This window comes from Cupressus sempervirens, chromosome 4 (genome assembly GCF_028749045.1).
Source record: "Cupressus sempervirens isolate cs-2001-9-10 chromosome 4, ASM2874904v1, whole genome shotgun sequence".
NCBI lineage: Eukaryota > Viridiplantae > Streptophyta > Pinopsida > Cupressales > Cupressaceae > Cupressus > Cupressus sempervirens.
This window is the reverse complement of record NC_143121.1, coordinates 69,824,043-69,849,773: the sequence shown is the minus strand read 5'-3', so window position 1 is coordinate 69,849,773 and position 25,731 is coordinate 69,824,043. Positions and strand designations below refer to the sequence as shown.

Here is a 25,731-nt window from a genome sequence, read left to right as displayed (position 1 = left end):
GACGAGTTATTTAAGAGCTCTATTATTGAAATTAATTGAACTTTGAACTTATCGTAAATGAGAATATGTCTAGATTCACAAGAGAGAAGTATTTATTATTTTACAATTACTAATGTAAAAGGGGCAATTTAAACTTTTAACAGTTATTTTCAGATCTTATCTTCTAAAAGAATTACAATGCACAAAAGTAATCCTCAATAAATCATCCAATCAAGGGATAGCTACAAAGGAACTAACTAAAATTAAGTGAAAGCCTCCAGGCACAGCTTAGGCTAAAAATTACATTGCTAATGCTTGAAGATGAAAGCTGAACAAAGCCTACCCAATTTCAGCTTTTGCCAGAATCTGGGCTCAACTACAAAATAAAGTACTCACTTTGGTGGTAGGAAATGTCTAGTTTTGACCCAACCGCTCAGAATCAATAAACTTGTCACTGATTCATGCTGGAATATTAAGGCTTAACTGCATATGATAATAAAATCACCTCAGTGACTTGTAATTTATTATTGTTATTAGATAATTATTTCGATGTTAGTTTAGGAAGTTATATTTGAAAGATGCCAATATTGGAATACATTCTTAGGTGAAGTAAATGCTCTTTTACTATCCAACAAATCAAACACCTAGATCCTGGTTAGTGAAACAGGACAAAGTTCACTTTGAGGATTGGAAATTGGGCACCAAACAAGTCTTTGACATTTCATGATTAGCCAGCAGGTTTCAGCATTATCTCTCAAGTTCCAATACAAAAAAAGTTTACTGAGCTTCTGACACCTAAGCCAGAATGCATCTCACCTTCGAAATGTAGGTAATTAACTTTCAAAAGATGCTATCTTTCCCACATTGGAATCAAAACAAGCCTCATTTCCATGATAAATGGTGGGAAGCGAAACATGGCAATATCTAAAAAAATTAGATACTCAGCATAACAAGTACAACTCCACCCTTGCATTATTTCTCTCATTTCCACTTCATTTTTCCATTGCCACTCACCCCACTATCACTCCACGTGGCAATCATTCATTTTAAAACACTTTCTTCTTCTAATTTTGGCACCCTATATTCTCTCTAAAGTGATGTCAAATGAGGTTGCTTTAATGATTACACATTGCACTACAAACTGCCAACATTTTGCTGGCTGGCAATGCAAATGTGGCATCAAACATCATCTGTCAAATCTCAGGAATTCAACGTTCTACCTGTTGATGTGAGTTTCGTCCCAATACAACATGCAGAATCAAATACCCAATGTTTCGAGATGAAACATCAACTACTTAATCCTCTCTTGATATAAGGTCAACTCTTATGCTAAGCTTGCAAAGTAAGATCATGAAATGACTTCAAGATTCCTTCTTGAACATGGACTTCATTCAGATTTATGATGCTATAAGTTGGTTATCACAAAGGGACTTACGCTCTTCATTCAATGGATATCAACTCTTTCTCTTATAGATTTGGCCTTACAACATGCAATGAAAATATATGTTGATCTTCAAACCTTTCCACTTTAACCCATACTTAAATTGGCTAACTTCTACTTCTAGCTGTGAAAACAAGGAATCATGGATGACTTGTACTCTAGTAGATGTAATCTCGCCAACAACTCCACCCATCAAGTGCAAGCTTCCAAGGAACACTCATATGCTTTTCAAATCAATATCTCCTCTATAATACCATCAAATGAATGCAACTTAAATATTCAACACCAATTGAAGTTAAGTGCATTTAATCATCGGCTTACCACACAAGGCACTCCTAGATCAACAAGAGGTTAGTGGCATAGATTTGTTCAAGTCAAGCAAGTAAACATCCACAAAAACTTTCATTCAACTAAACTAGTTCAACATGAAAAGAAATCTACTCCAAGTAAAAGATTGAGGAAACCATGCAACACTTCAAAGAAAGATTAGTAATCCACCATGAAGAACCAACAATAAATTATCAATTACTTGGACAAGCATTATAGCAACAACTTCATCAAGTCTCTCCCTTAGATAGCCTACTCTAATCTTCTAGCATTTTACTACCTCCAATCTCCTAAGCTAATGAATTACAAACAAGAAGGGCTTCGCCTTTTATAAATGTCCAGCTGTGATGAAGGGCCAAGATTGTTTCAAGATCAAGGATCAAGATTTCTTCCCACCAACCCTAATTAGGGTTGCCAAATTTACAACCAATTACATGAAGGCATCAATTCATGAGCCAATAAGAAAATTATAAAGATTTTTCCAACCGATGTGAAAATTGGACACTTGGCCTATTGTGATTGCTTGAGCTTGAAATTCAAATTTTTATATTTGAAAAAACAAACATGTGTCACCTCATCATGCCTATCACATAGATGTAACCCTTCAATGAAGAGAATGTTAGCATGAATGCTGATGATACTACTTTGGGGGAGTATCCTAAGCATTGGAAAGTATTGACATGTTGCATTCATGACTGTGTTTGTCATTGATGTCAACATAATATGGTTTCTATAAAGACTAGCTGAGTAGCAAATAGATATCTTAGTCGTACAGACAATGGTTTGATTGTCTGGTGATGCGTGGTCATGGACATGTTCAACATAGTGACCTGATGATGTAGTTCAGTGCGCAAAGTCTAAGTTGAAGACGTATTGAAGTTGTACCTAATTTACTGAGAGCAGTACAGAGACAAAACATTAGGAAAGCAGTTCCTGATGGTTGTTCGATATATTTCATCTGAGATGTCATGAGAAGATGCGCAATCAGGCAGTGACAAAGGACAGTGTACTGGTGACATCAGTAAGTGCGCAAACCCTAGTATCGCACGTGCGAAGTTTTGTATAGACTGTGAGCCGGCAGTGTTATTGTGATTGTAATTAATTAATTATCTTATTATAATTAATTGGGAAAGCCTCAAGGCCGACTCAAGGAATTATTTTGAAGATATGGTATAAAGGAAAGATGTTTTCCTTGTTTGTAATGATGGTCTGAAGTCGTGATCATTGTATGAAGTGTGAAGTGTGAAGTGTTTGAGAAATGCATGTAAGTGATCCAATGGATTATTGGATGCGAGATATGTGATCTGGTTATAAGATCTGAAGGAGCAAAAGTCCGGTTGACAGGACAAAGATAGAGGAAAGAAGTACATTTCAATTCTATTATTCTACAAGGAATAATACAGAGATCATTTGGATAGTGGGTTCATTGGTCTTAACCTTGAAGCTGTTTGGGCAGTGGGTCTAGCTATCTTCCACAACTCCTAACAGGGTTAGAATCTCCTAACAAAGATTCAAAGTCTCCTAACAGGGACTCATATGTACTGAATGTATTCATAGACTCCTAACAAGGTCCATCCTCTAACAAGGAATATTTATATTAGTACATCATCTTGTGGGTACCATCCCCACCGGGGTTTTCCCTCTAATCAAGGGTTTCCCTAGTTAACATATCTGGTGTTATTGTGTATGAGTATCTTGTTGTGGTTTCTAATTATATTGCTCATGTGGTTAAAGTTTAATAAGGTTGATAATTGTGATATTAGTTGGATAACTGATTCAACCCCCACCCCCCGCCCAAGTTATATTGGTGGACTATATATTCTAATAGAGAAAATATCCCTTTATAGTCAACATGATTAACTCTTTTGAAACTATAAAAGTCCATGAGGGTGGTTGCGATGGTTCATATTCCCAAATTGCTTCATATTTTCAGTCTTCTCCATCCCCTAAATATCTTCCTCTTGGCATGGCTTGATCTTGCACATTCCTCCAAGTCTTGATTTTTGAACTTGAACTGGCATTTTGAAATAATAAACTTGATCAAACGAAGTGGTATTTGTGAATTTGGTGGTGTCTTCATGTGATTTGATCCTTTAAGCTTCCCTAAACTCTACCATGATCTCATTTAGTAATTAGAATAGCCTTGATGTTGAATCTTCTTCACATTTTGAGCACTCAAGCTTGGACATGAAAATGGTATTCTTCCTTCTTCACTTCACCTTATAAAAACAAGATAAAATACTTGTGTTAAGTTGGTGAAATGGCAAATGATAATTTACAAGGAGTCTAAGAATTTAACAAAATAAAATGAGATGTTGTGGGATCTGTCAAAATGCTATCTCATTCATGTCTAAGTAAAGATCCTCATTACTTGCACTTGCATCATTCCCCTCATAGTATATTCTATAATTCAAAAGAGTGCCAATAAGTGGCCGAAATATTAGTTTCTTGCGAGAAGTTTGGAGTGGCGAGAAAATACAAGTTTTTCACGCCAAAATCTCAGCTGAGAAGTTGGCAATATATCGCCAAGAAGTGGCATACTTCTCCCGAGAAGTTAAAAAAAACTCACGAGCAGCCCAACGAGATACCATTTGGTGGCCCAATTTAAAATTTGCAGCCTTTGGAGGAGATGAGAAGGGTTTGGTGGAGATAAATAGTCAATGGAAGCCTTGTAGATTTATTGCAAGTGGATTTGAAGTGGATTCAAAAAGATCTTTGAAGAAAATACTGATTCAAAAGAGGGTGGTTTTGCATCGAGATTGGATGACATTCAGGAGGAGGGCAGTGAAAGTGAGGACACTTAGTACACTGTGAGTGAGAATATAGAAGATGAGGAGTCATTGCTAGTGCCAATACCAGCTATATCTAGGATGGATATTGAGATACAACTACAACCACAACCACAGTGGACAGCTAGGGCTAGACCCCTTCCCACTCCCATAGTTTTTGTTAGAGCTACTAGGAAGGGGAAGAGGAAGATGTAGACTAATTTTATATTGTACTTGACATTTGTATTTGTTTATCTTTTTACAATGACAATTCGCTATTTTTAGTTTGCTTCAGACTTCAGAGTATTTAACTATGGCTGCCAACCATCAACATTTCGCATGAGAATGGGATTTTGTTATGTATTGCATTTATATAATATCTAAATCAATTTGTTTGGTTTGCTTATTCATTTATTGACTCTATAGATGCATCTTCTTATTGAATTTTGCAAAAAATTGCATTTTAAATTAAATTTAAGTCATTATTTAGATTACCGATATTTTCTCGATAAGTTACCGATTTATCTCCAATATTCACTGAGAAAAGTTTTTTTTTGCCACCAATAAGTGGCAGAGAATGAGATTTTGAACTATGGTATATTCAATTATTCTGAAAGAAAACTAAAATATAGATTTGGGTTGTAATCATCAATGCTTTGATCCGTTCATTTGTTGATGAAACCACTTACAGGCAACTAGTGGGCAATCTCATCTATCTCACACCCCTAGACCTGATCTCAGTTTTGCAGTAAGCTACATTTCGCGCTTCATTGACAGCCCCCAAGGCTAATTATTGGGTAGCAGTGAAGCATGTGTTGTATTATGTGGAGGGCACCTCTGATTATAGACATCTTTACACTAAGAGTTGTGATACCAGACTCCGTGGGTTCACAAATTTAGATTGGGTAGGTTTTGTTTATGATAAGACATCAACTTCTAGATATGTGTTCAGTTTGGGATATGGTGCATTCACCTGGACTAGTAAGAAGCAACATGCAATCTCACTCACCTCCGTAGAAGCAAAGCATTAAGGAGCTTCTCAGGCAACTTGTGAGGCAATTTAGCTTCCTCAGTTGCTTGTAAATATATATTTATCTCAAGTAAGCCCGACTTCCTTGCTCTTTGGTAATTAGGGAGTTCTCAAACATACTAAGAACCCATTCTTCCATGAAAGAACCAAACATAAGGACATTTATTGTCATTACATTAGGCAATTGATTGAAGACCAAACAACTTACTTCCAGTATGTTCCAACAATGGATCAGACTACAAACATTCTCACAAAGCTTCTTGGTCCAAATAAGTTTGTTAAATTCAAGGGACAACTTTGTATTGTGGACATACTGACCAATAAGGAAGGGTATTAGAATACTATTATTACTTTAATGGTCAATTACGTAATTTATAGTAAGATAAGATTGTTTCTTAAATTTCTTATTAGAAACTTTCTAATTTTCTCACCTTGTAGATTCTTTACAATGATCTCTCGATCATTTTGTTAATGGATCAGATATTTTTGCCAATTACTTAGTGTAATAGATTCAATATCTTTATACAATTGTTGGATGATAGTCCCAGTAATGGAAGGCACTCAACATGTTCTTTGTAATGTAGAGCATCCTCATAAACAATAATACTTATTAGTCCATAGACCATGTCATTACTATTGAAACATGCACTCTTCTATCCATAGTTGCTTGGCTCTCAAACATGTCCAAGGAGATAGGGCATTAGATCATGCACAAGGCAGTGAATCTTTATCCCTTTTTTTCAAGATAAATGATTCTCTACGGTTAGCTTGACGATAACATAAGGATGAAAATTATTACCAAGAGACATGAATAACCCTACTATAAATGGGACTTTATCCCAATTAATGAATACACAAAATTACCAAGTTGTCGGATTCATACCCTAGAGGTCAGATCCAGAATGGATTCATACCTTGCATTCAACCGAATCCACAGGGTAAAAACAAGGATCCTACCTAGATTAACACAAATCTTGTACGGATCTATGTGAGTTCGTGAAGATCCAGTGCGAATCTGTGAGGATCCATAGGCCAAAAGTGTTTTAGAATTATAGATTCATATTATGAAATGATTTGGTTTTAGAATTATGTATATTTCTCTTTTTTTGTATATATAATGCAGCTATATATATGCATTATATATATACATGAATCCTTACGAATCATAATAGGAAAAAAAATCACAAATCCACATATCCGATTCACGTATCCAAATTGGATTCTGATTTGGAATCAGCACCAAAGCAAAATTCACTAAAAGAAACCCCTTGAGACAATGAAAAATCTTACTATTTCTAAGCTTTAATCTTCAAAACCTACAAAAGAAATTTTATTCTCCTTTCTAGCAATAGTGTGCTCCATATAAAATTTTGGTGCTCTAATGGGATTACATAATAAACAACAATAATTAAATTAAAAATATTAAAGACTAAAACTAAAGAGAATTAAATATTAGTTAAGTTAAACAAAGGATCAAAAAGGCATGAATGGAAAAGTCACAACTCCCTCAAATGAAAGCTATAAAAGGGAGAGATTAGAACTTCACCAGAGGAAAAAGGTAAGGAGGAAGAAAAAGTGAAGATTAAGAATTAAAGATGTATAAAGGAAAAGAAAAGGGTACCAATTAAGAAAGTGACTTTCAAAAGGTGAAGGTTTGTGACTCTTCAAAAGGGTTGTAATTATGAAGGTTGTGACTTTTTAAAGGATTAAGATTATGAAAAGTTGTGATTCTCCGAAAAAGGGTCAACTATGAATGGGCATGTCTCTTGCTAAAAGACATTTATGATGGAACGGTGTAACCTTTTCCTCACATGGGAAGATATAAAACAGAAGAATCAAATGAAATTGGGGAGAAATAGAGGAGATATGCTGCAGATTTAGAGCAGGAGGAGGGATCTAAAATAAGACTTGAGAAGGAAGAAGAAAATGAGAAGACAATATGCAAATCTTAATGGAATATGTGCTGATTTGAAAAGTAGTAAAGACAGGTTTGACAACTGAGAAATAGCTAAAGATTAAATAGGGAGTGAAAGGGGCGATAGTTGTTGTGAAACAGATGTATCTTTGTGACCCTTTTATAAAGCATTAACAAATAAAAGTGTATGACTCTTTCCACTCAAAGGAGATATTAAGGAGGAGAAGGTTCATTTGATGGACAAATCAAAAAGGGGAGAACAATTAGTAAAATAAAATGTTATTTTCAAAAAAAAACAATGAAAAGCAGTATTAAATTATTAATACCTCACAAGATAGGTAAGCCATGCGGTGGAATGGACCTTGCTATATCTTAAAAATGCAAGGGATAAGTCCTGCAATGGAATGGGTCATACTACATCATACAAAGGCAAGAATCCTGAAGCAAAATGGGCATAAGCTACATCATACAAAGGCAAAGGAAAAAAGCTGGAAATGGAATGGGCCACGCTACATCATACAAAGGCATGAATTCTATGGTGGAATGGGCATAAGCTGCATCATACAGCGGCAAAGGAATGATGGCTTCAGTGGAATGAGCAATGCTACATTATAAAACGGCATGAGCCCTGCAGTAGAATGGGCATGAACAACATCATAAAGGCAACGAAATAAGCCATATTGCAGAATGGGCGTGAATTACATCATGCAAAGGCACTATTTGTGAAGGATATTCCACAAGTAAAAATTATTGTGAGATCACATAACCAAGAGGCACATTATATTACACTACAATATAGTTAGATTGCATATATGTGTTCCTTATTTGGTGACTGTAGGAGGGTTTATGTTGTTAAAAGGCACTTAAAGTGGTCAAGGTATATCTCTACCCATCTTACAATTCTTATTTTAATGGAAAGTGTGATTCTACGGCAAAATTAAGGACAATCCCAAAAAAGGGGGATATTAAAAATACCATGTAAAATATTATGCACTAAGAGCATGTAAACTTAATGGAGATTTAATGCCACGAAAAATTTCAACTTAACCTACATGTCAGTTGACCTAGCTTAAAAAAGAAAGAACAAACTTGCAGATAAAGAGGACAATTTTGAAGCAAGAATACGAATAATAAACTCTTTCATTTTTAAGTTGCAAATGAAAACATTTAGAATATATAACCTTCCTCAAAGCAAAATGCGGAGGAAAAAAAGGAATAAAACTGAGAAAACAAAGATATTCCATAGTTATCTTAAAAACTAAGTAGATTATCCAAGTCACCTGAATTAAAACTGACAATAAAACATAAAATTGCCACTTCCTATTATAAAACTAAAATAAAAACCAAAAGAGCATAAAAATTTCCACTAACAAGGCCATCTTATAGTTATACTGACTTTACTAATTACATATGTCAAGAGTTGTAACATAATTGGTTTACTTTTATCATTCAGTTTGATATCCAGCACCCTTCCTTAATCTGTCAAGGCAAGTACATCTCTTAGCTTGCTCTGTCAGGCTCATTTAGCTTGTTTTGCAAAGCTGCGACTATCTAGATTCATATCCCAACCAGCCTTTAGGCTTTTGCCATATAATTCATCAGAATATATGCGAAAGATATTTTCATACGATACAGCATAAAGTTCACCCAAAAATTGTAAATATTGAATCCCATAGAGTAAAAATGAGATAGGCAATTATAATATTCAATGATTGTAAACAGTTGTAAATTTTCAAATATCGACCACCTCATTGGTTAGGCAACTTTACTAATTGTTTATGACAATTTCATATTTTAATCATTTTGCTTATCTCATTAGATGTGATCTTCAAGAGCCTGATTTAATCTGCCATGCCAATTACAGTTTATCATCTACTCTGTGATGATCATTTGACTTGGAAGACGATACAATTATCACTTTTCCTACTTTTGAACATCTTATTTATATTAGAACAAGAGCCCTTTGATAGACGACCCTTTACATTGAAAAATGAGAAAGAAAAATGCAACCAAATGGCTTGATTTAACATACAAAATACAAGTGTTATCTGAGGACACCTAGTATTTTTTTCCAACTGTCCCCATCCCAGAAATGCCCCGCAGAGAAGGGATGCCTAGGGGACTTCAACTTTGATTTCTAGAGGAAATTTGAATTTGACTCTCAAAGTAACACAAATTTGGCATATGAATTCTAATAATTCTTATATTTTAAGATTCTATTATTTATCAATTCATGCTTTATCCATGTTTGTATATGAATATTTTGAATTTCTCTAAATACTTTAATTTCTCTATTGTTATATAGCCAACCCCTTTGTCGTCCCCTAGCCATTTCCAAAATTGGCATTAAAAAACTGTCTCCAAAACTCATTCCCCCATCACCTACCATACTCGTCCTGGAAACTTGGGGTAACACAAACAAATACCTATCATATGCCATTAAAACCATAGGACCTAATTTGATATGCAAATGACTGTCTTACGAATTTCAAGGGCATTTCAAAGGTGTTGTTTCTTAGTAAGTCAACAAAATGGGAGAGAAAAACAGTATTCTTCGTCAAAATGAACAAAGAAGTGCTACAATTATACTTGCAATTATAATTTGTATGGATGCTCTCCTATATTCTTGTTCTCTATGTTATTTTGGAGCTATAAAGATGATATCGTCTTTCTTTCATTATTTCTCTTACGAGAGGCTCAACTTGGTTCTGCTGTTGATTTCATCTAGCTATATGACACCGCGTAGCTCTATTATTATGGTCGACTTGTTGGATTGTGATCATTTCTCCTTTATATATATTATTCTTGCTTTGCTCAACTTCTTCAATAGTGAGATGGTTCGTCATGGCACCGTTATTTTGTCTATTCTATTCATTGATACTTAATTGATGATTTGGCATCGTGAGTGGATAACTTAGCACCATTTATGTGTCACCCTCAGTGCAAGGGAGCACATATTGTTGTGTTATTAAAGAGTCTTCATTATGGATGTAACCTAATTCACAGGGTTCGCCAAATTTTCGGCTTTGGAGTCAAATTTTGGCGAATTCATAAAAAATGAAAAAAAGTTTGCTAAAAACAATTGCCATTTTTTGGGAAAAAAATATTTTAGCATTTTTTAAAGATTTGTCAGTAATTTTTTAATAAATAAATGACTTTTGCTTATGCAAAACACATCAAGATCATCTCTAGATGACTAGGAAAAATTGTGGCTGCCATTGTCTATCATTGTTAGCATCAGTTTTTGGTGGCCATTGTATACAAAACGCAGTGGTGGGTCACAATGGGTTGTGGGCCATTATTTCCAATTTTGTGCTTCCTTTGCAACCTGTTCGTGGGTGTGGTCGGCAACCATTGTCTGCAAATTGTCATTGCCTCTCTTATTCATGTATCATCTTTGCTTCTCCTCAACCTATTCACAATTCCATTCCTCTCCTCTGTCAACCATCATTGTTTACAGGTTTTTAGGTTTCAATTTATTTATTTTTATGTTGTATTTATTTGTTTACAAGTTTTTAGGTTTCAATTTATTTAAACTTATGTTGTATTTATTTCTTTACAATTTTTTAGGTTTTAATTTATTTTTTATGTTGTATTTTTTTTAAATCAATATTAAAGCATCCAGGGTTTTTTAGAATATTAAAAAAATAATTTACGATAATAGTAATATTTTTTTTAATTGATAAAAGGTCGAAGCCAAAATTAATTATTATTATGTGTTGTAATTAATTATTATTATTATTTATTAAGCTTGAGTATACTCCAACCCAAGACCTCCCAAATATAAGACTAGCAATTTACCATTGCGTTGTAAGCTCTTGCCTAAAATATTAATATTTATTATTTTGTATTTTCGTTCATTATTATTTTTATTTAATGTAAGATTACTTTATTTTTATATATTATTTTATTGAAATATTAATATTTATTATTATGTATGTTTATTATTTAATAATTTTATTTCAAATCATTTTGAAACAATAAACTACTTTGATAATTTATTGGATATATGTTTTAAAAAATTATATAAGACAAATTAAATGTCGAATTTTTTCACATTGACGAACTTCATAGTTGTCAAACTCAAACTCAAACTTGAACCTTGTGACTTAGGATATAACGTGGTTTTTTGGCATTCTGTAGGAGTCTCTTCATGGCGTAAAGTCTTTTTGTTAGAGCTCATGAAGAAATAATATGCATCTCATGATATTCTTATTCTGCAAGTGGAGTATAATCGAAAAAGACTGTTCTGTCTGTTAATGTGTTTTACTGTTCAGAATTTCATTTTTTTGAGTTTGATCTGTATGTGATGGATATATATAATCTTGTAAGACCTTTCAGCATAAGTAGTATCTGTGAGATTAAAAAACTCTATTTTTAAACAGTGATCAATTGTGTTCAAGGGGAATAAAGTTTTTTGAATGATTGCCTAGAGTCCTCAATCATAAGCAGATCATATGGTATTGATTTGAGAATTCAATAAAGAACCATCTTTTTGTGGGCTGGGTTTTTCGCCCTGAAGTCAAGGGTTTTCCAAGGATAAGTCTCTTTGTGTCCTTTGCTATGTTCTGTTCTGTCTTTCAGATCTTTGCATTTTCGTTCAAAATTAACAGATGCCAATGGGAGGATGCACTATCAACTTCGACCTCCTGAAGCTATGGATGATCAACAAGGATTTGAACAATAATTCTCATTTGAAGCACACCAGATTGTTTCTTTCCTTTCTTTTATTCTTGAAAATCATGAGATTTACTATTTTGATTGTGGAAATTTAGGAAGGCCAACTTGTTTGTGGATTGACAATAGCCCTCATGAATTGCCTCAATTGTTAGTTTTGCATGATAATTTTCCTGAATTCAAGTGTGAGGTGATTACATTTTCCACAGAGTACAAGGATAAGTTTGCCACAATGAGAACCATCATGCAAGCCTTGTTGCTCTTGAACATTTTGAGAAACCGTGTGAAATCAAGGATCTATTTGAATCTTTTGAACATTGCCCACTCAAGTGTTTTATATATAGTTTGAGTAGGTTATTATTGAACTTTTTGGTTCAGGAGAGTTTAAATAGGTCTCTTTTCTATCAGTGGGCTTAGTTGCCTTAGGAGCCCAGAGATTAATTTTCCTCAAGTCAGTTGACTTGAGAGTTGTTAAGGGGCTCAGTTAGTTGTGTTAGCTTAGTTTTCTTTAGAGTGTCAACTCATAGATCCACAGTGAGTCATCTGACCCAAGCGTTTAGTAGTTTAGTTTGCTTTAGTTAGGTGTTCCTGCTTTGGTTAGTTTAAACTTTAAAGGGATACCAATATGTGATGATTGAGAATCTCTAGAAGAGGTTGGATTCTAATCATGTTGAAGTCCACTGAATGAGCAGCATAAGTCCCTTTGTGATAACCAGCATATCACATCAAAAGAAATGAGTAAAGTCCACGATTAAGAAGGAACCTTGTGGTTGTCTCATTTGATTACAGAATCTATTACATTGTTTAGTAAATGAGCAACCTTATTTAAGAGAGTCGGGAGTTTGCAATTTTATCCTAGGATACTAAGTAATCGATTCTACATGTTATAGTGGAATAAGACTCACATCAACACTTCCCTCTCTCGTTTAATCTTCCTTGACTTCATCTATAGCCTTTCCCTCAATGGGCAAAGATAAGCTGATTGTTCCACCTGCCAACTCCAAAGAGAAAGGCATTACCAACTGAGCCTAACCAGCGACCTTCCCAATGAGATGATCATATCTACTTCCATCCACATCTGAATGGCCCAACTGATACTAGAATTAGGAGGCCTATTCACAATGATGAGTTGCCATTGCTAAATTCAATTAGGCCTAGACAACAGGTGCTCTAATAGCAAACTGGCTGAATTTTTGGTCTTCAATTGAAAATAGTAGCAAACGTTAGCTGATGGTGTTCCATAATATTTGACAGCATTACTTCCAGACTTGTCAAACCTAGAAACACCTGTGATGGAAATTCCCTGGCTTCTCCTAGTAAGAAACAGAAGGCATGCACCCATGCAATAAATCAAGCACACCAGACAAGACATTGAAAAGTAAAAGCTTGTGGTTCTGAAAATACCAACACAAGGCAGTCACACTAACCCTGTCCCTCTTAAAGCTAGGCTAGATTTTCCATAGTTTCAAAGATGTGCTACCAAAGAAACAAAAAATCAATTGTCTGTATGACATTAGCAGTAGAGGACCACACAGTAAGAAAATTATTTCAACCTCCACCTTTGGCTTGACATCAAACCATAATTGGAGGAAAGTTTTAGGCTGTGGCTCCATGGATACTCACTAGAACTGTGGAACAGCCTCTTATCGCCCTAGACCTTCAGCATGATGTGATACATTACCTGGGCTAGACAGTCACTGGCAAAGCTAATTATTCATTTTCTGCTGAAATTAAATATGATCACTGCATTGATCTATTTTCTGTGAAAATTATTTCAGCCTCCAGCTTAGCGTTAACATCAATCCATAATTGGAAGAAAGTTTTAGGTTGTGGCTCCATGGCTACTCACTTAGCACTACTGAACAGCCCCTCATCACAGCAGACCTCCAGTATGATGAGACACATTGCCTGGGCTGGGCAGTCAAAGCTAGTAATACATTTTATGCTGAAAAAATGGATATGAGGGTAAAAGCCTTCAAGGTTCACGTATTGATCTTTTATCTATGAAAATTGTTTCAACCTCCACCTTAGGATTAACATCAATCCATAATTGGAGGGAAGTTTAAGGCTGTGGCTCTATGGCTACTCACTAGCACTGCAGAAACATATCTGATCACCCTACACCTTCAGTATGATGAGATACATTGCCTAGGCAGGACAGTGACGAGCAAAGCTAGTTTTTCAGTTTCAGCGGAAAAATGGATATGAGAGTAAATGCCTTCAAGGATCACTAGATTGATCTAGTATCTGTGAAATGGCACTATTGTCTGTTTAGTAACAACTCTCTGAAGCTCAAAACTTCATTGTAACTAATTCTTTTATTTTTGGACCAAGTGGCTACCGTGGTTTGATTTCCCCTTAGGGATATCTACGTTTACCATTGTCTTCACAGAGTCATACCTTTGAAAATTGTAAATCTGCAAGGATGCAACACATGTAACTTGTCTATTCCTTTTTAATAACATGCTTTGCTCTACGGAAATGTTGAATCAATGTACAGTGCAATTTTAACTTGCTTAAATCAGATTAGCTATAACCTGCAAGATAAAATGGATGCATGTGATCACTATGAAGTATTTGTAGTAGATGTGCAGCTCTTATGGGAAGAATATGTTTACACAATTCAAGCCAAGTCTAGTGGAATGTTTCAAGAACTAAGAAAGAAATGGAATGTCTATCCCTTAGCTGTGTATTATATGTGCAGAACTGATGTCAAAACCAACTTAATCTTTGAGGAACCTTGCCAACAGAAAAGCAAATAATAAGCCAGGTGGAGCATCAAAACAAAAACTCAAATAATAAATAAGTACAAATCTTTTGCTAATAGATCTATGGTACCTGAAAGAGTGCGAGGCACATCTTCCTACAAAATACAATCTACAACTTACCATTTATGAAGAGCAATCAAATTAATACCTGATCAATCATAGGCATCAGTCCAATAGCCCTGGCTCTAAGAAAACAACCTGGTAGCACTGGTTCCTACACATGAAGATTTACAATAACCATCACATAAGTAAAAAAATTCAATGCACTAATTAAGAACTCTACTATTCAAATAAAATTGCCAACAAACATCATGCCTAGATTAAACTACCTGCATTAAGACTAGCACATCCATAGGATCACTATCCTCACATATCGTGCGAGGGATAAAACCATAGTTGTGAGGATACACAACTGATGAATATAAAACGCGATCAATCTGGATCCGATCAAATGTATCAACCAAAAGAGAAAACAGAAATTTCAGTAACTGCTTCACGAAGTCAAAAAGATGCTTCTAAAGTAACCACTGACAGCCTTCATATTATTTTGTTTAATCTATTTTCAAGGTGTCAATTGTTAAAGAGATCATCATTCCATAAGATGCTTTCTAAATGTGTTACAAGCATGATGGAAAACATTTCTTATACTTAGCTTTTACCATTATGAGTCCAGTTTTCTTGTCAAGCTCATACTTGACCTTGCTGCCCTTCGCAATCTCAATGACCTGCACAATGAGCACCTTCAAGGCCTTAGGTATATGTCATTGCAGCTGCATGCCTAACAGTGAAGTCTTGAACACAAAAGCAACATCTAAGTGACAGCTATTTATTTTTGAATCAGAATTTCAAAGTACAAAGCCAAAGAAGCAAAAGACTGTCGTCGGTAAATATTGTATAGCCGACAAGTTGATTAGCATTGTCATGTAGCCGACGGACCCCTTCGGGAAGGTTCGGTCGGAAGTATAAGTACCCCATCCGAGATCATTGTAAGCATCATTGTAAGCATTGTGTAATCTCTTTGGCATATGCGAATAATAAAAGGAGTATTGTTGTTCTTGTTCATTGTCTGTATGCATTAATATCTTTACCCCATACGGTAAACAAAGACAGCCACATAACTATCACTCCAGTCTCCAAATATAACTAGAAAAATATTAATGCATTGCATTATGTTATGCATCAGAGTTTTATATGTTAGGCTGATATTTTAGTAGGGATAAGACTGTCCTTGTTAATAATTCCTAAGCAACACCTGAATTCAAGTGATATGAATACTAAATGTTGACAAGGGGGTTATAACACAGCACATCAACCCGTAATTTTTTTAATGAATACTCAATTGGAATGTGTAGAATAAACTTCCTGATTGCAACAATAGAAACTACAATTTCACATCAGACAACAAAGAAAATCAAGGTAAACTAAAACTAAAATTAGAACTCGGGTAATCTTTATGCCTAAAAAATGCATTTCATTTCATAGCAATTTGATAACATGCATTAATTCAGATGTCAGGAATTTCATTCCCTGAGGAAGAATGAAGACCTCGAGATTCTATGCACTGTTGTGCACCGATTTGGCGAAGGCAAACGATATTAGTCTAAAAAAATTGACACGAATGATGATATTTGAGGTAAGAATGAGTGTACATAGAAATGGACTCACACAATTGAAAACTGAAGGAGCTCCTGGCCCTGCAAGTGTGCCACACAATCTCACGTCAAAAGAAATATCAGAAGAACGCAACTTTATCAGAACAAAGATAGCGTTTTATAATTCATCAGTTCGAACAAAAAAACTCAGAATGGATTTAATCAACAGATTTACAAAAGTATGACCACTCCACCTTCTGTACAAAGCAACTCTAATAGATATTCCCAAACAAATTGTGCCAATACTTCCAAATCAAAAACTCCTGGCCATGACTGTTCTCTCATCTTACCATTTTTATGGATAGAAATCACAAGTACATTTTAATGATAGATATTCAAATTAACTACGGAGAATCTTCAGTTCAATAAAGGAGCGGCATGGATGCATACCACACAATGAAAAGGTGAAGAACCCACAGCACAAATCATAGAAGTCCAATTCCACATCACATCACTACTACCAATACAACTCCTACCCAGAGTTCACATGACCAAATTATATACAATAATGAGCCATAACAAAGTTATAAAGAAAGGGACCATCTGGTAAAGAAATACTTAACATATCAAGAAGCTGCAAAAAATAACTCAGATGGGGTTTTGTGATAGTCTGATATCCAAAATGTCAGCATGAATCATGTTGCCGATTCATTACTCTGTTACCTGATTTTAACTACTAAGCATGTTGAACAATTTGAAAAGGTATCCTTCAGTCATTTTGTGAAGAAACTTGTACGATTGGACTGATAATTTTGGCAAAGCTACTTCAGAAGGAATCTTAGAGGGAAACAGCTACTCCATTTGCATAATCGCAACTTTAAACTGGATACAAAAATCACCCAACTTTAAACTGGATACAATAATCACCCACCTTCAAAAGGTTTTACAAGTGTGTGTGTGTGTGTGTATATGATAATCCTAGGCCAGAATTACTTTCTCACGAACATCTCATCAAAAAAGTCCTAAAATGCATAATCATGTTAACTGCATCCTGATAAGGCCAAGGGCTGCTCTCACTTAAAAACAAAACCAGCTTAAGCATGACATTCTGAATAAATGTCAGAATCAAACAGAATTAATGATTTTTCATTCTTGGCATACCAGAGAGACCATTATGACACCAAAATTTCAATATTATTTCATCTCACCCAGAATAATTCATAAACGTTTCAACAGCAATTTCTCAAGTATAACCTAAGATTCTAAAATGGTAAGATTACTGTAAACCAAACCTGCCTACTTCCTGGCAAGTCACAGAATTGTTTCCAACAAGTAATTAAGGTTCATTGGCGATACAGTTTTTACCATATCCAATGGTAAGTAGAATGAATGCTAGCTTCGCATTGACAATATTACATATCTAGCCATATATTAGGACAATCGCATAGCTATTTTGATAATTATAGAAATCTAGTTTAACCAAGTTGAATAAATTTTGTCATGTTAACCAGAAAAACATTACTTTTAAAGGCTACACCTGAAGACAGCCCCAAATTCTTGAAGTTAAACCAAGAGACAGTCAATCTCTTAAAAAAGAAAAGAATTTCAATTAAATTTGATACCTTCCCTCCACAAAAATACATTTAACTTCAAACTTCATAAAAAATTAAAAACAATGAATATATCATGAACAAAATCACCAGCACCCAGATCCATCATATCAATGCTACCCTTTTATATCATACTTTTTAATTCAGTACTCACCAATTTCAAGGTCATGCCATGGATGTGCTGCAACAGATCGCCGAGTCATCGATGACAGAATGCGCTCATTCAACTTAACTTGAGGAAATCCAGAGCTTGAAACCCCATCTCCATTTGAAGCAGACATAGCTGAACAAGATAAAAGATCTTGGGATGAACTTTAAAAAGTTGTGTCCAGTAACTGCACAATAGCCACATTAAGGTTCAGATATATTGATAAATTTCATAGTTTGTATCAACAATAAATCACTAATCTAAATCATAACTACCAAATGCTGATAAGAAACATAAGATAAAATTACCCATAAAAAACATACTGAAATACTTTGAATACAACGTCTAACATTATAATCTGAATTTCCCTCATTTAGAAGGTCATAATTGTTAAAACTCAGTAGGAACAAAAGAATTTCACATGGCTGCTTCTCTAGGTAAGAATTTGAGATGTGTGACTCGAGGTGGTGATCCTGGTGGAGTCCTATGCTTATGTTCGGACCCTGAATGATTAAAACTATACCTTCTCCTCCATTAATTTGTGCAAGTCAGAGGGAATTGAACTCATTATTCATATTCTAAAGCATTTGAAAGAGCAATCGTGCCATTAATCCTTGCCTTTGCATATGAGGCTTCCACTTATTCTCTCATCCTCCCTCTCAACCAGCCATCTTATTCTTTCCTCTACCTCTAATTTGGTTGCTAGCCCCTTGTACTGCTGCATCTAGCTCTTTTCTTCTCTCTCCAAGGCTCTCTGATAACTTTGGCTCTATCACATAAACTGAGTTTAGACCTGAACAGGACTGCTCCTCTGATATCATTTGTAATGTCCCTTTTTAAATTCTCCTTATTTTCCTTTAAATAATAAAATCTAACTCTAAATTATATATGTCTGCATGATTAGAATATAAATGAAAACCAAATGATTCAAAGGTTACTGCTGATAATGAACTTTGTTAATTTTATATAAATTTTTAGTATTCAGAAAAATGGTTTTGAATGATCAAGTTGTCTATTCCCTCTTCTTCTACAGCGATTTATTTCTTGAGGAAGTGTCCTTTCTGCTTTTAATATGGCCTGATATTTGACCTTAGAGGGTAACAATCTACTGTGATAAAAAGGAGACATTATACATTGAGTATGAAGTATCATCTCCCTCTTTGCAGGAGATAATAAAGCACAACATGGACATTGGATAGGGCAATATGCTCAAGCTATCCTCGTTGATTCAGCTCTCTCTCTCTCTCTCTCTCTCTCACACACACACACACACAATTTTTTTTGAATTTATTTGCCAAACACCACAATAAATGTGAACTGAAGCCTTGCGTATTCAAAACAAAATTATATTGCAGACAAGCCGTGGCTCTTGACATCACCTGCTGGCTTCTCTCAGCTCTATAATTCTGACCCATTTTATCTTCACTCAGTGTGCAAAGAAATATCATTTTCCAAGCCAGTTCATAGTTGTGGGCTCGAATTTATATTTAACAGAAACTCGTCACAGGCCATGAATGCAATTAGGCAAGTCATCACTGTAGACTCGAGTTTAAGAAGTCATTTTGGATGTATACTATAAACAAACAAGGATTCAATTTTCAGAGTGGATTTTCTACTAGATTTAGTGGACTAATGCTATTAATTTATTCAAGGACAGTGGATTTTTGTTCTCAAATGATATTCTGATCATGGTGATGGTATGTTTTATTTTGTTTTATTTTGATTTGATGAGCTTAAAACATCTTATGTTGGGTTTCCTTTGATGATTTCATTGGTACCGTGTACGGCTGTGTGCATGCTAATCAGAATGGCATTGGTTTACAGTTTTTGGCTAACCATTCAGATCTGTTAAATAGAATGAAATCTGTTGTTCATTCATTTTGAGTTATCTCCTCGTTATCTCACCATGTCTCTTCTTTAAATTTAATCATTCGAATATAATACAATGACTGAGAGTGAATCCAATGTTCAGATCTGCTGAAGCTTCATGATATGCAAGAGGCGAAATCATCAAATCCAAGTCAGAATCAATTTGAAAGATACTTTTGAATAGATCTTTGTTTCAGAAGTAAATTGAATTCTGTAGTAGTCTCAAACTTTCTCCTCTCAAACTTCTTGCGCCTCACCCACTCCACAGCTGCAAAAGTGTGAGCTGGATTGATTTGTTAGGCAGTAATACAGGCTTAGTCTGTGTGGTGATGACTAAAAATTGGAAGTGTTTACACATGTTTCCTGTGGTTGATGCTGAATTTAGGGAGGTGGCACCTATAGCTTTTCTGGTAGAACTGGAAAGTAGAATTATGAGAACTTTACAGAACCTACAAGACATATGGGAGGTGTTGGAATCAGTGATAAGGAGAGATGGAAGCATCCTTGTAGAGTTGCAAACTGTAGGAATCGTTAATGCTCTGATACCATGTTGAATTGAACACCCAAGATCATTAATCTGCAACACCAAATAACCTCCACAAAGACCAGAGGGAAGCAACAACAGAAGATGTTATCCTACCAAACAAGAATACAATATGATACAAGATGTGAGCTTGTAGATGATGTGAAGATTTGCAATGCAAGAGATAATTTCTTATATAGGGAAAGTAAGGCATACAATCAGAACAGATTATAACAAGTGCCTTGATCCTATGACATGAGGCAACAAACAAAAATATATATTAAACAACCTAGAACACAAGAAGGAAATGAGATAAGATAAGATCTATGGTAAGACTCTATTCAGGATCAGAATTTACAGGTTTGCATGGTTGCTTGGAGGGTTCTTATTGATCTATGGTTACTCCTCTATTTGTTTGTTTGGCAAATCAGATCTAGCATCGATTTTGGTGTTTTGAGTCTTGGAAATCCACATGGTATACCTGATTATCTCTATTCTACCTGATCTGATGTTTGGTTGAATCTTTCAGTTATTTTAATAATGGAGCACTAACTACATATTTCTCCTTTGAGAACATATGTGCTAATCTTGTGAATTGTCTGATGAGAATTCGGTTTGATGGGCCTTGTTGTTGATCACCTTATTACATTGGTATGTTGATTGCAGTGAGAAGCTTTGTTCACTGTCAGTGAAGTTTTAGTAATGATATCACTTTCAGTAGGAGCTTTATGCAGTATAATAAGCCATAGATAATCTTCAATTAAAAGATGGATGGTCTTTTGCAATGGTTGTTAACTTGTTGGTATCATGTGAAGCTCTTGAATACTGTCTTTATATTGCAGTAAGAGTTTGACATCTTTGGTTCTCCTAACAATAAATGTGCAGTGTTATATCTTCTTGGTTAGGAGATCGTGGTTGAATCTTCCTTGGGGAACTCTTAGTGTTGAGTTCTTCGATTGTGTTGGAGCTGTGAGGATCTTTAGTAAGGAAATGGTTATCAATTCCTGGAGAGCTTGATTACACAGTTTAGTGGGAGCTATGGCAATTATGTGGAATCATCATTTGATAATAGATGATTATCTTCATATGTTTGGTGGTGATGTTTTTTGGTTAAGTGTATTGTTTGTATTATGTCATGATTCTGGATTAAAGTGCTGGTACGATGCAGGTTCTCTTGAGATCATGATATGTTCTTTAGAGCATATGATCTTCATCTAAGGAGATGATAGATCATGATGTTGTGATATGTTTCATGTTTCTACAGTTAGAACTTTCACAATGGTCTTGTTGCTTCTCTTTAGTTTTGACTATTCGTTGTTTGCTTGGACCATTATATATTGGAAGGTGCTCAACAATTGGAAGGATGTTAAGAAAATGTCTCAACCTTGCTTTTAACATATTTATTTAATTATTAATTGGCAATTTATAATTATCTTTTCATTGTCATAAAAGTTGCTAAATGCAACTATGACAACTTGTAAGATGTTTTATAGTTGTCAAAATAGGGAAAAAAGAGAGAGAAAATACAAAGTAACATAAAAGCTTGGATAAGTTAAGAAGATTTTTGGAAGGCTGACAAAATCACAAGTTCAAAGAGAAAGGTTTCTAGTTTTTGTGATTTTTGGTTTCTCTTATGCCTAGATATTAAGTGCTCGAGTTGAAGGAAATATAAGTTAGTTCACAAGTTGAAGCAGTGATGTGCTGTAATGATTTAGAAAAAGAAGTTATATTAATGAAACTCAATTGAAAGATTAATACAAGTATTGGATCTCTTTAGATCTGGAATTGGGTTTCTCCATGTAATTCCCATGTTGTGAGATGTTCTTCTTGTGTTACTAATTTATTCCTCTTTGTTGCAGCTATTTTATGGTGGAATAATGTTCATTTATGTGATATTTTATATTCATCTCAGATATGTTTATAAATAATATTAAATTGGTGGCTTTTTAGCATAAAAAAGAAGATGAATATCTTCATGGTTTTTCATATAAAGACATCTTAATTTTCAGATTTGCATACACTCACATATTTTCATTTGGTATAGTCTAAGAACTGAATCTCATCAATACCTGCATTAGATTATAGATTGCATAAATTTCCAGCAATTTCCCAACATAGATCAGAATATGGTTTTGGGTAGCATTTTAATACCATCAAAAGTTTGTGAGAAAATCACGGTAGAGCTATGGAAGTTTCTAAATCAGGGGTAGACTTTGACTCCTTCATCACTGCAAATCACATTTTGGACTCCAACCCCAAATTGAGAAATTTTACTTGGAATAATAGGAGAGTTTTTTGTAATGCTATAAAGACTGGACAAATTTCTGGTTTGGTCAAAATAGTTTAAGATTTGTTGACTTTGGTCACTTCCTATATAGTTGAAGATCTCCTTGAGTGCGTCCCTATCATCTACTTGAAGATCTCCTTGAGTGCATCCCTATCAATAGTTTATGTATGTTTGGGTTGATGTTGATAAGGATCAATTCTCCAAAATTTTAAATGCAACAAGTGAAGGTCTCACAGAAAGCAAAATGGAAGACATGATGGATCCCTCCACAATGTCTAGTCAATAGTAGATGCTTGAAATTGGATGTAGAAGATGTTCCATGAAAATTGCTCCCCTTAGGAAGAAATAAAACCAAAGATGTATGAATGAAGTCTCCCCAGTCCTGAAAGGAATATATAGGAAGAAAACTCGAGATGTATTATGATGTCTCTGAAAACTACTCTATAGTCTTCATGTCGATGCTCAAAGTTGTCATAATTAAATCAGGCACTAATGAATATGGCAATAAAAAGACTTGTATATCTCCTCAAAAACGCAAATATATATCCTTGAAAATTGTACCAAAGTGTCCACACTCATATCAAACTGTAAAGAATGATAATGTAAAGAATGAAGAGGATCACAATGTTTCCTTACAACAGCTGAAGAAGAATCAGCCTCATCAAAAGAGAAGATGTATGCAATCAATAGTGCCATATAGATCCAAGATGAGGGATTCTACAAACAAACAAGAGATGTCTAGTAGAAATTCATTGTAATGAACTAAATCCAGAAGACATGAGTGATCCTACTGCGAAGAATTATTTGAAGCTTTCAACAAAGCAACTCTTAACTCTGAAGAAACAAGCATAGATGTGTCCACACAAGATGGGGAAACAAATATCTTAGTATCATCCACAAGCACCTAGTCATCCAAGGAAACATCACTTTCAAATAAAGATTCTATTAGACTACTATTATTACTCTAATGGTCGATTATGTAACTTATTGTAGATAAGATTTTTTTTCTTAAGTTCCTTATTAGAAACTTTCTATTTTTCCCTCCTTGTAAATTCTTTATAATGATCTCTCAATCTTTTTTATTAATGTGTCAAATATTTTTATCAATTACTTAGTATTATCAATATTTTTATCAATTACTTAGTATTATATGGTATTAGAGCCTAGCTCTAAATTTTTTGAAAAAAATGGTTTTTTGAAATTATCTGCTTATTAAAAAAAATTCTAGGAATTTTTCGGCTTGTTGTTGGCCGAACCCAACTAGGGTTGTTGTTGCCATTGGGCCTCTAAGCAATGTTTTACTGAAAATTCCATTGTCTTTGATGTTACAAAGACTTCCTTCTCTGCATACAATTGTGGGTTTTTTCTCGCAATCAAACTGCCATTTTTTACCCACGAAAATTATTCTCTTGTTTTGTACAAATGGTGGGTTGGCTCTGCAATCATCGGTTGCTTCACAACCATTTTCTACAATCTACAAGGTGTGCAACCTGGGAGTTTTTCTGTAACTCGTTTTTTCTCTACAATCACACAATTCGGAAGACACGCTAATTTGTTTTTCGGCGCATTCAATGATCAATTTGTGCTGCTTTCAAGTCGTCTAGGGTTCTCATTGTGCCCTTTGTCTTCTATGACCAACATTTTCCTCCGATTTTTAGTGACATTCACCATGTTTTCTCAAATTTTGCTCATTTGCTTTAGTCAACTAGTTTTTTGTTCGAAACTCTTCATTTTTGTGCCAAATTCAAAATCTAACTTAAAATTTCTTAGTGGGTTTTTTGATATCTCAATTGGGTCATCATTAGAATTTTCTACATGCCTCGATTTTCATGCCTCAAAATCCGTACCAGCAAAAATGTTATTTTGATTTCAAAATCCTTTTGGGTTTTATTGAGATCTCTTCTTGGTTTTCGATGGATTTTTCTAGGTCAACTCAAAATCTGTCATTTCTACTTCTTTTTTGAAGTTTGTACCTGCATCTGCCTCTATTTTCTACATTACGATTCGTGTTTCAAAATCCATGTTATCACCTCTTCTTTATTTTTCATTTTTTGTGCATTAGAAAACGTGCAAGACGTCATCATTGACTAGCTTAATGTTGGAGGACAATTAGAGATTCAATAGCAAAAATTATAACACCTAGAAGAAGTGCATGTTGAATCTTCAAAGATCACCACCTTGATAAAATTGTTTTGGGCATGAAGACTTATCCTTCCATAGACCAAAAAGACTAGGACAAGTTTGATGACCAAAATCGTGAAGCTATCATGCTTCTCAAGCTCTTTGTTATAAATGATTAGTTGCCTGAGATTCCTTCTAGTAAGTCTACAACAGATATTTGGAATCATCTCAAGGAGTTACGTGAGACATCCGACGAGAGTTGAGCATTCTTTCTAAAGAACTAGTTGTTCTTCGTCATGATGGATGAACGCATGTCCTTACAAGAGCATCTCACGAAGATTGACAACATTTGAGATCATCTCAAAGCTATTGGCCAGCGAATGGAGGAAGAAGATATGGCAGTCATCACCTTGAAGAGCCTACCTAAATCTTATGAGCACTTTATAGAGACTCTCAACAGTACTTCTATTGATGTTGATGTGAAATTTCCAGTGTTGTGCACCAAACTTTTGCAGCAAGATTGTTGGAAACAACAGTCTAATAGCAATACCACTTCATCCTCCTCAAAACAAGCCTCTTCAGCCAAATCCTATCACAAGGATAAAGACAAATCTCAACACCCTCGGTCATCTCAACAGAAGGGTTCCAATTAGTCTCGAGATGGTTCAAAGAAGGT

At 34.8% G+C, this 25,731-nt stretch overlaps 1 protein-coding gene across 5 annotated transcripts in view; it reads right to left on the bottom strand.

Moving 5' to 3' along the window:
* Nucleotides 1–25,731, bottom strand: part of LOC149559979 (soluble inorganic pyrophosphatase-like) — an 87,896-nt gene that overhangs the window by 39,617 nt on the left and 22,548 nt on the right. For all 5 annotated transcript variants that reach the window (XM_089824385.1, XM_089824384.1, XM_089824383.1 and 2 more), the window contains 5 exons: nt 18,262–18,442; nt 16,571–16,599; nt 15,565–15,630; nt 15,235–15,342; nt 15,054–15,119 (listed from right to left, as the gene is read on the bottom strand). In XM_089824385.1, coding sequence (XP_089680511.1) covers nt 15,054–15,119; nt 15,235–15,342; nt 15,565–15,630; nt 16,571–16,599; nt 18,262–18,388 — 396 coding nt within the window. In that variant the 5' untranslated portion in view covers nt 18,389–18,442. The remainder of the gene's footprint in view (nt 1–15,053; nt 15,120–15,234; nt 15,343–15,564; nt 15,631–16,570; nt 16,600–18,261; nt 18,443–25,731) is intronic.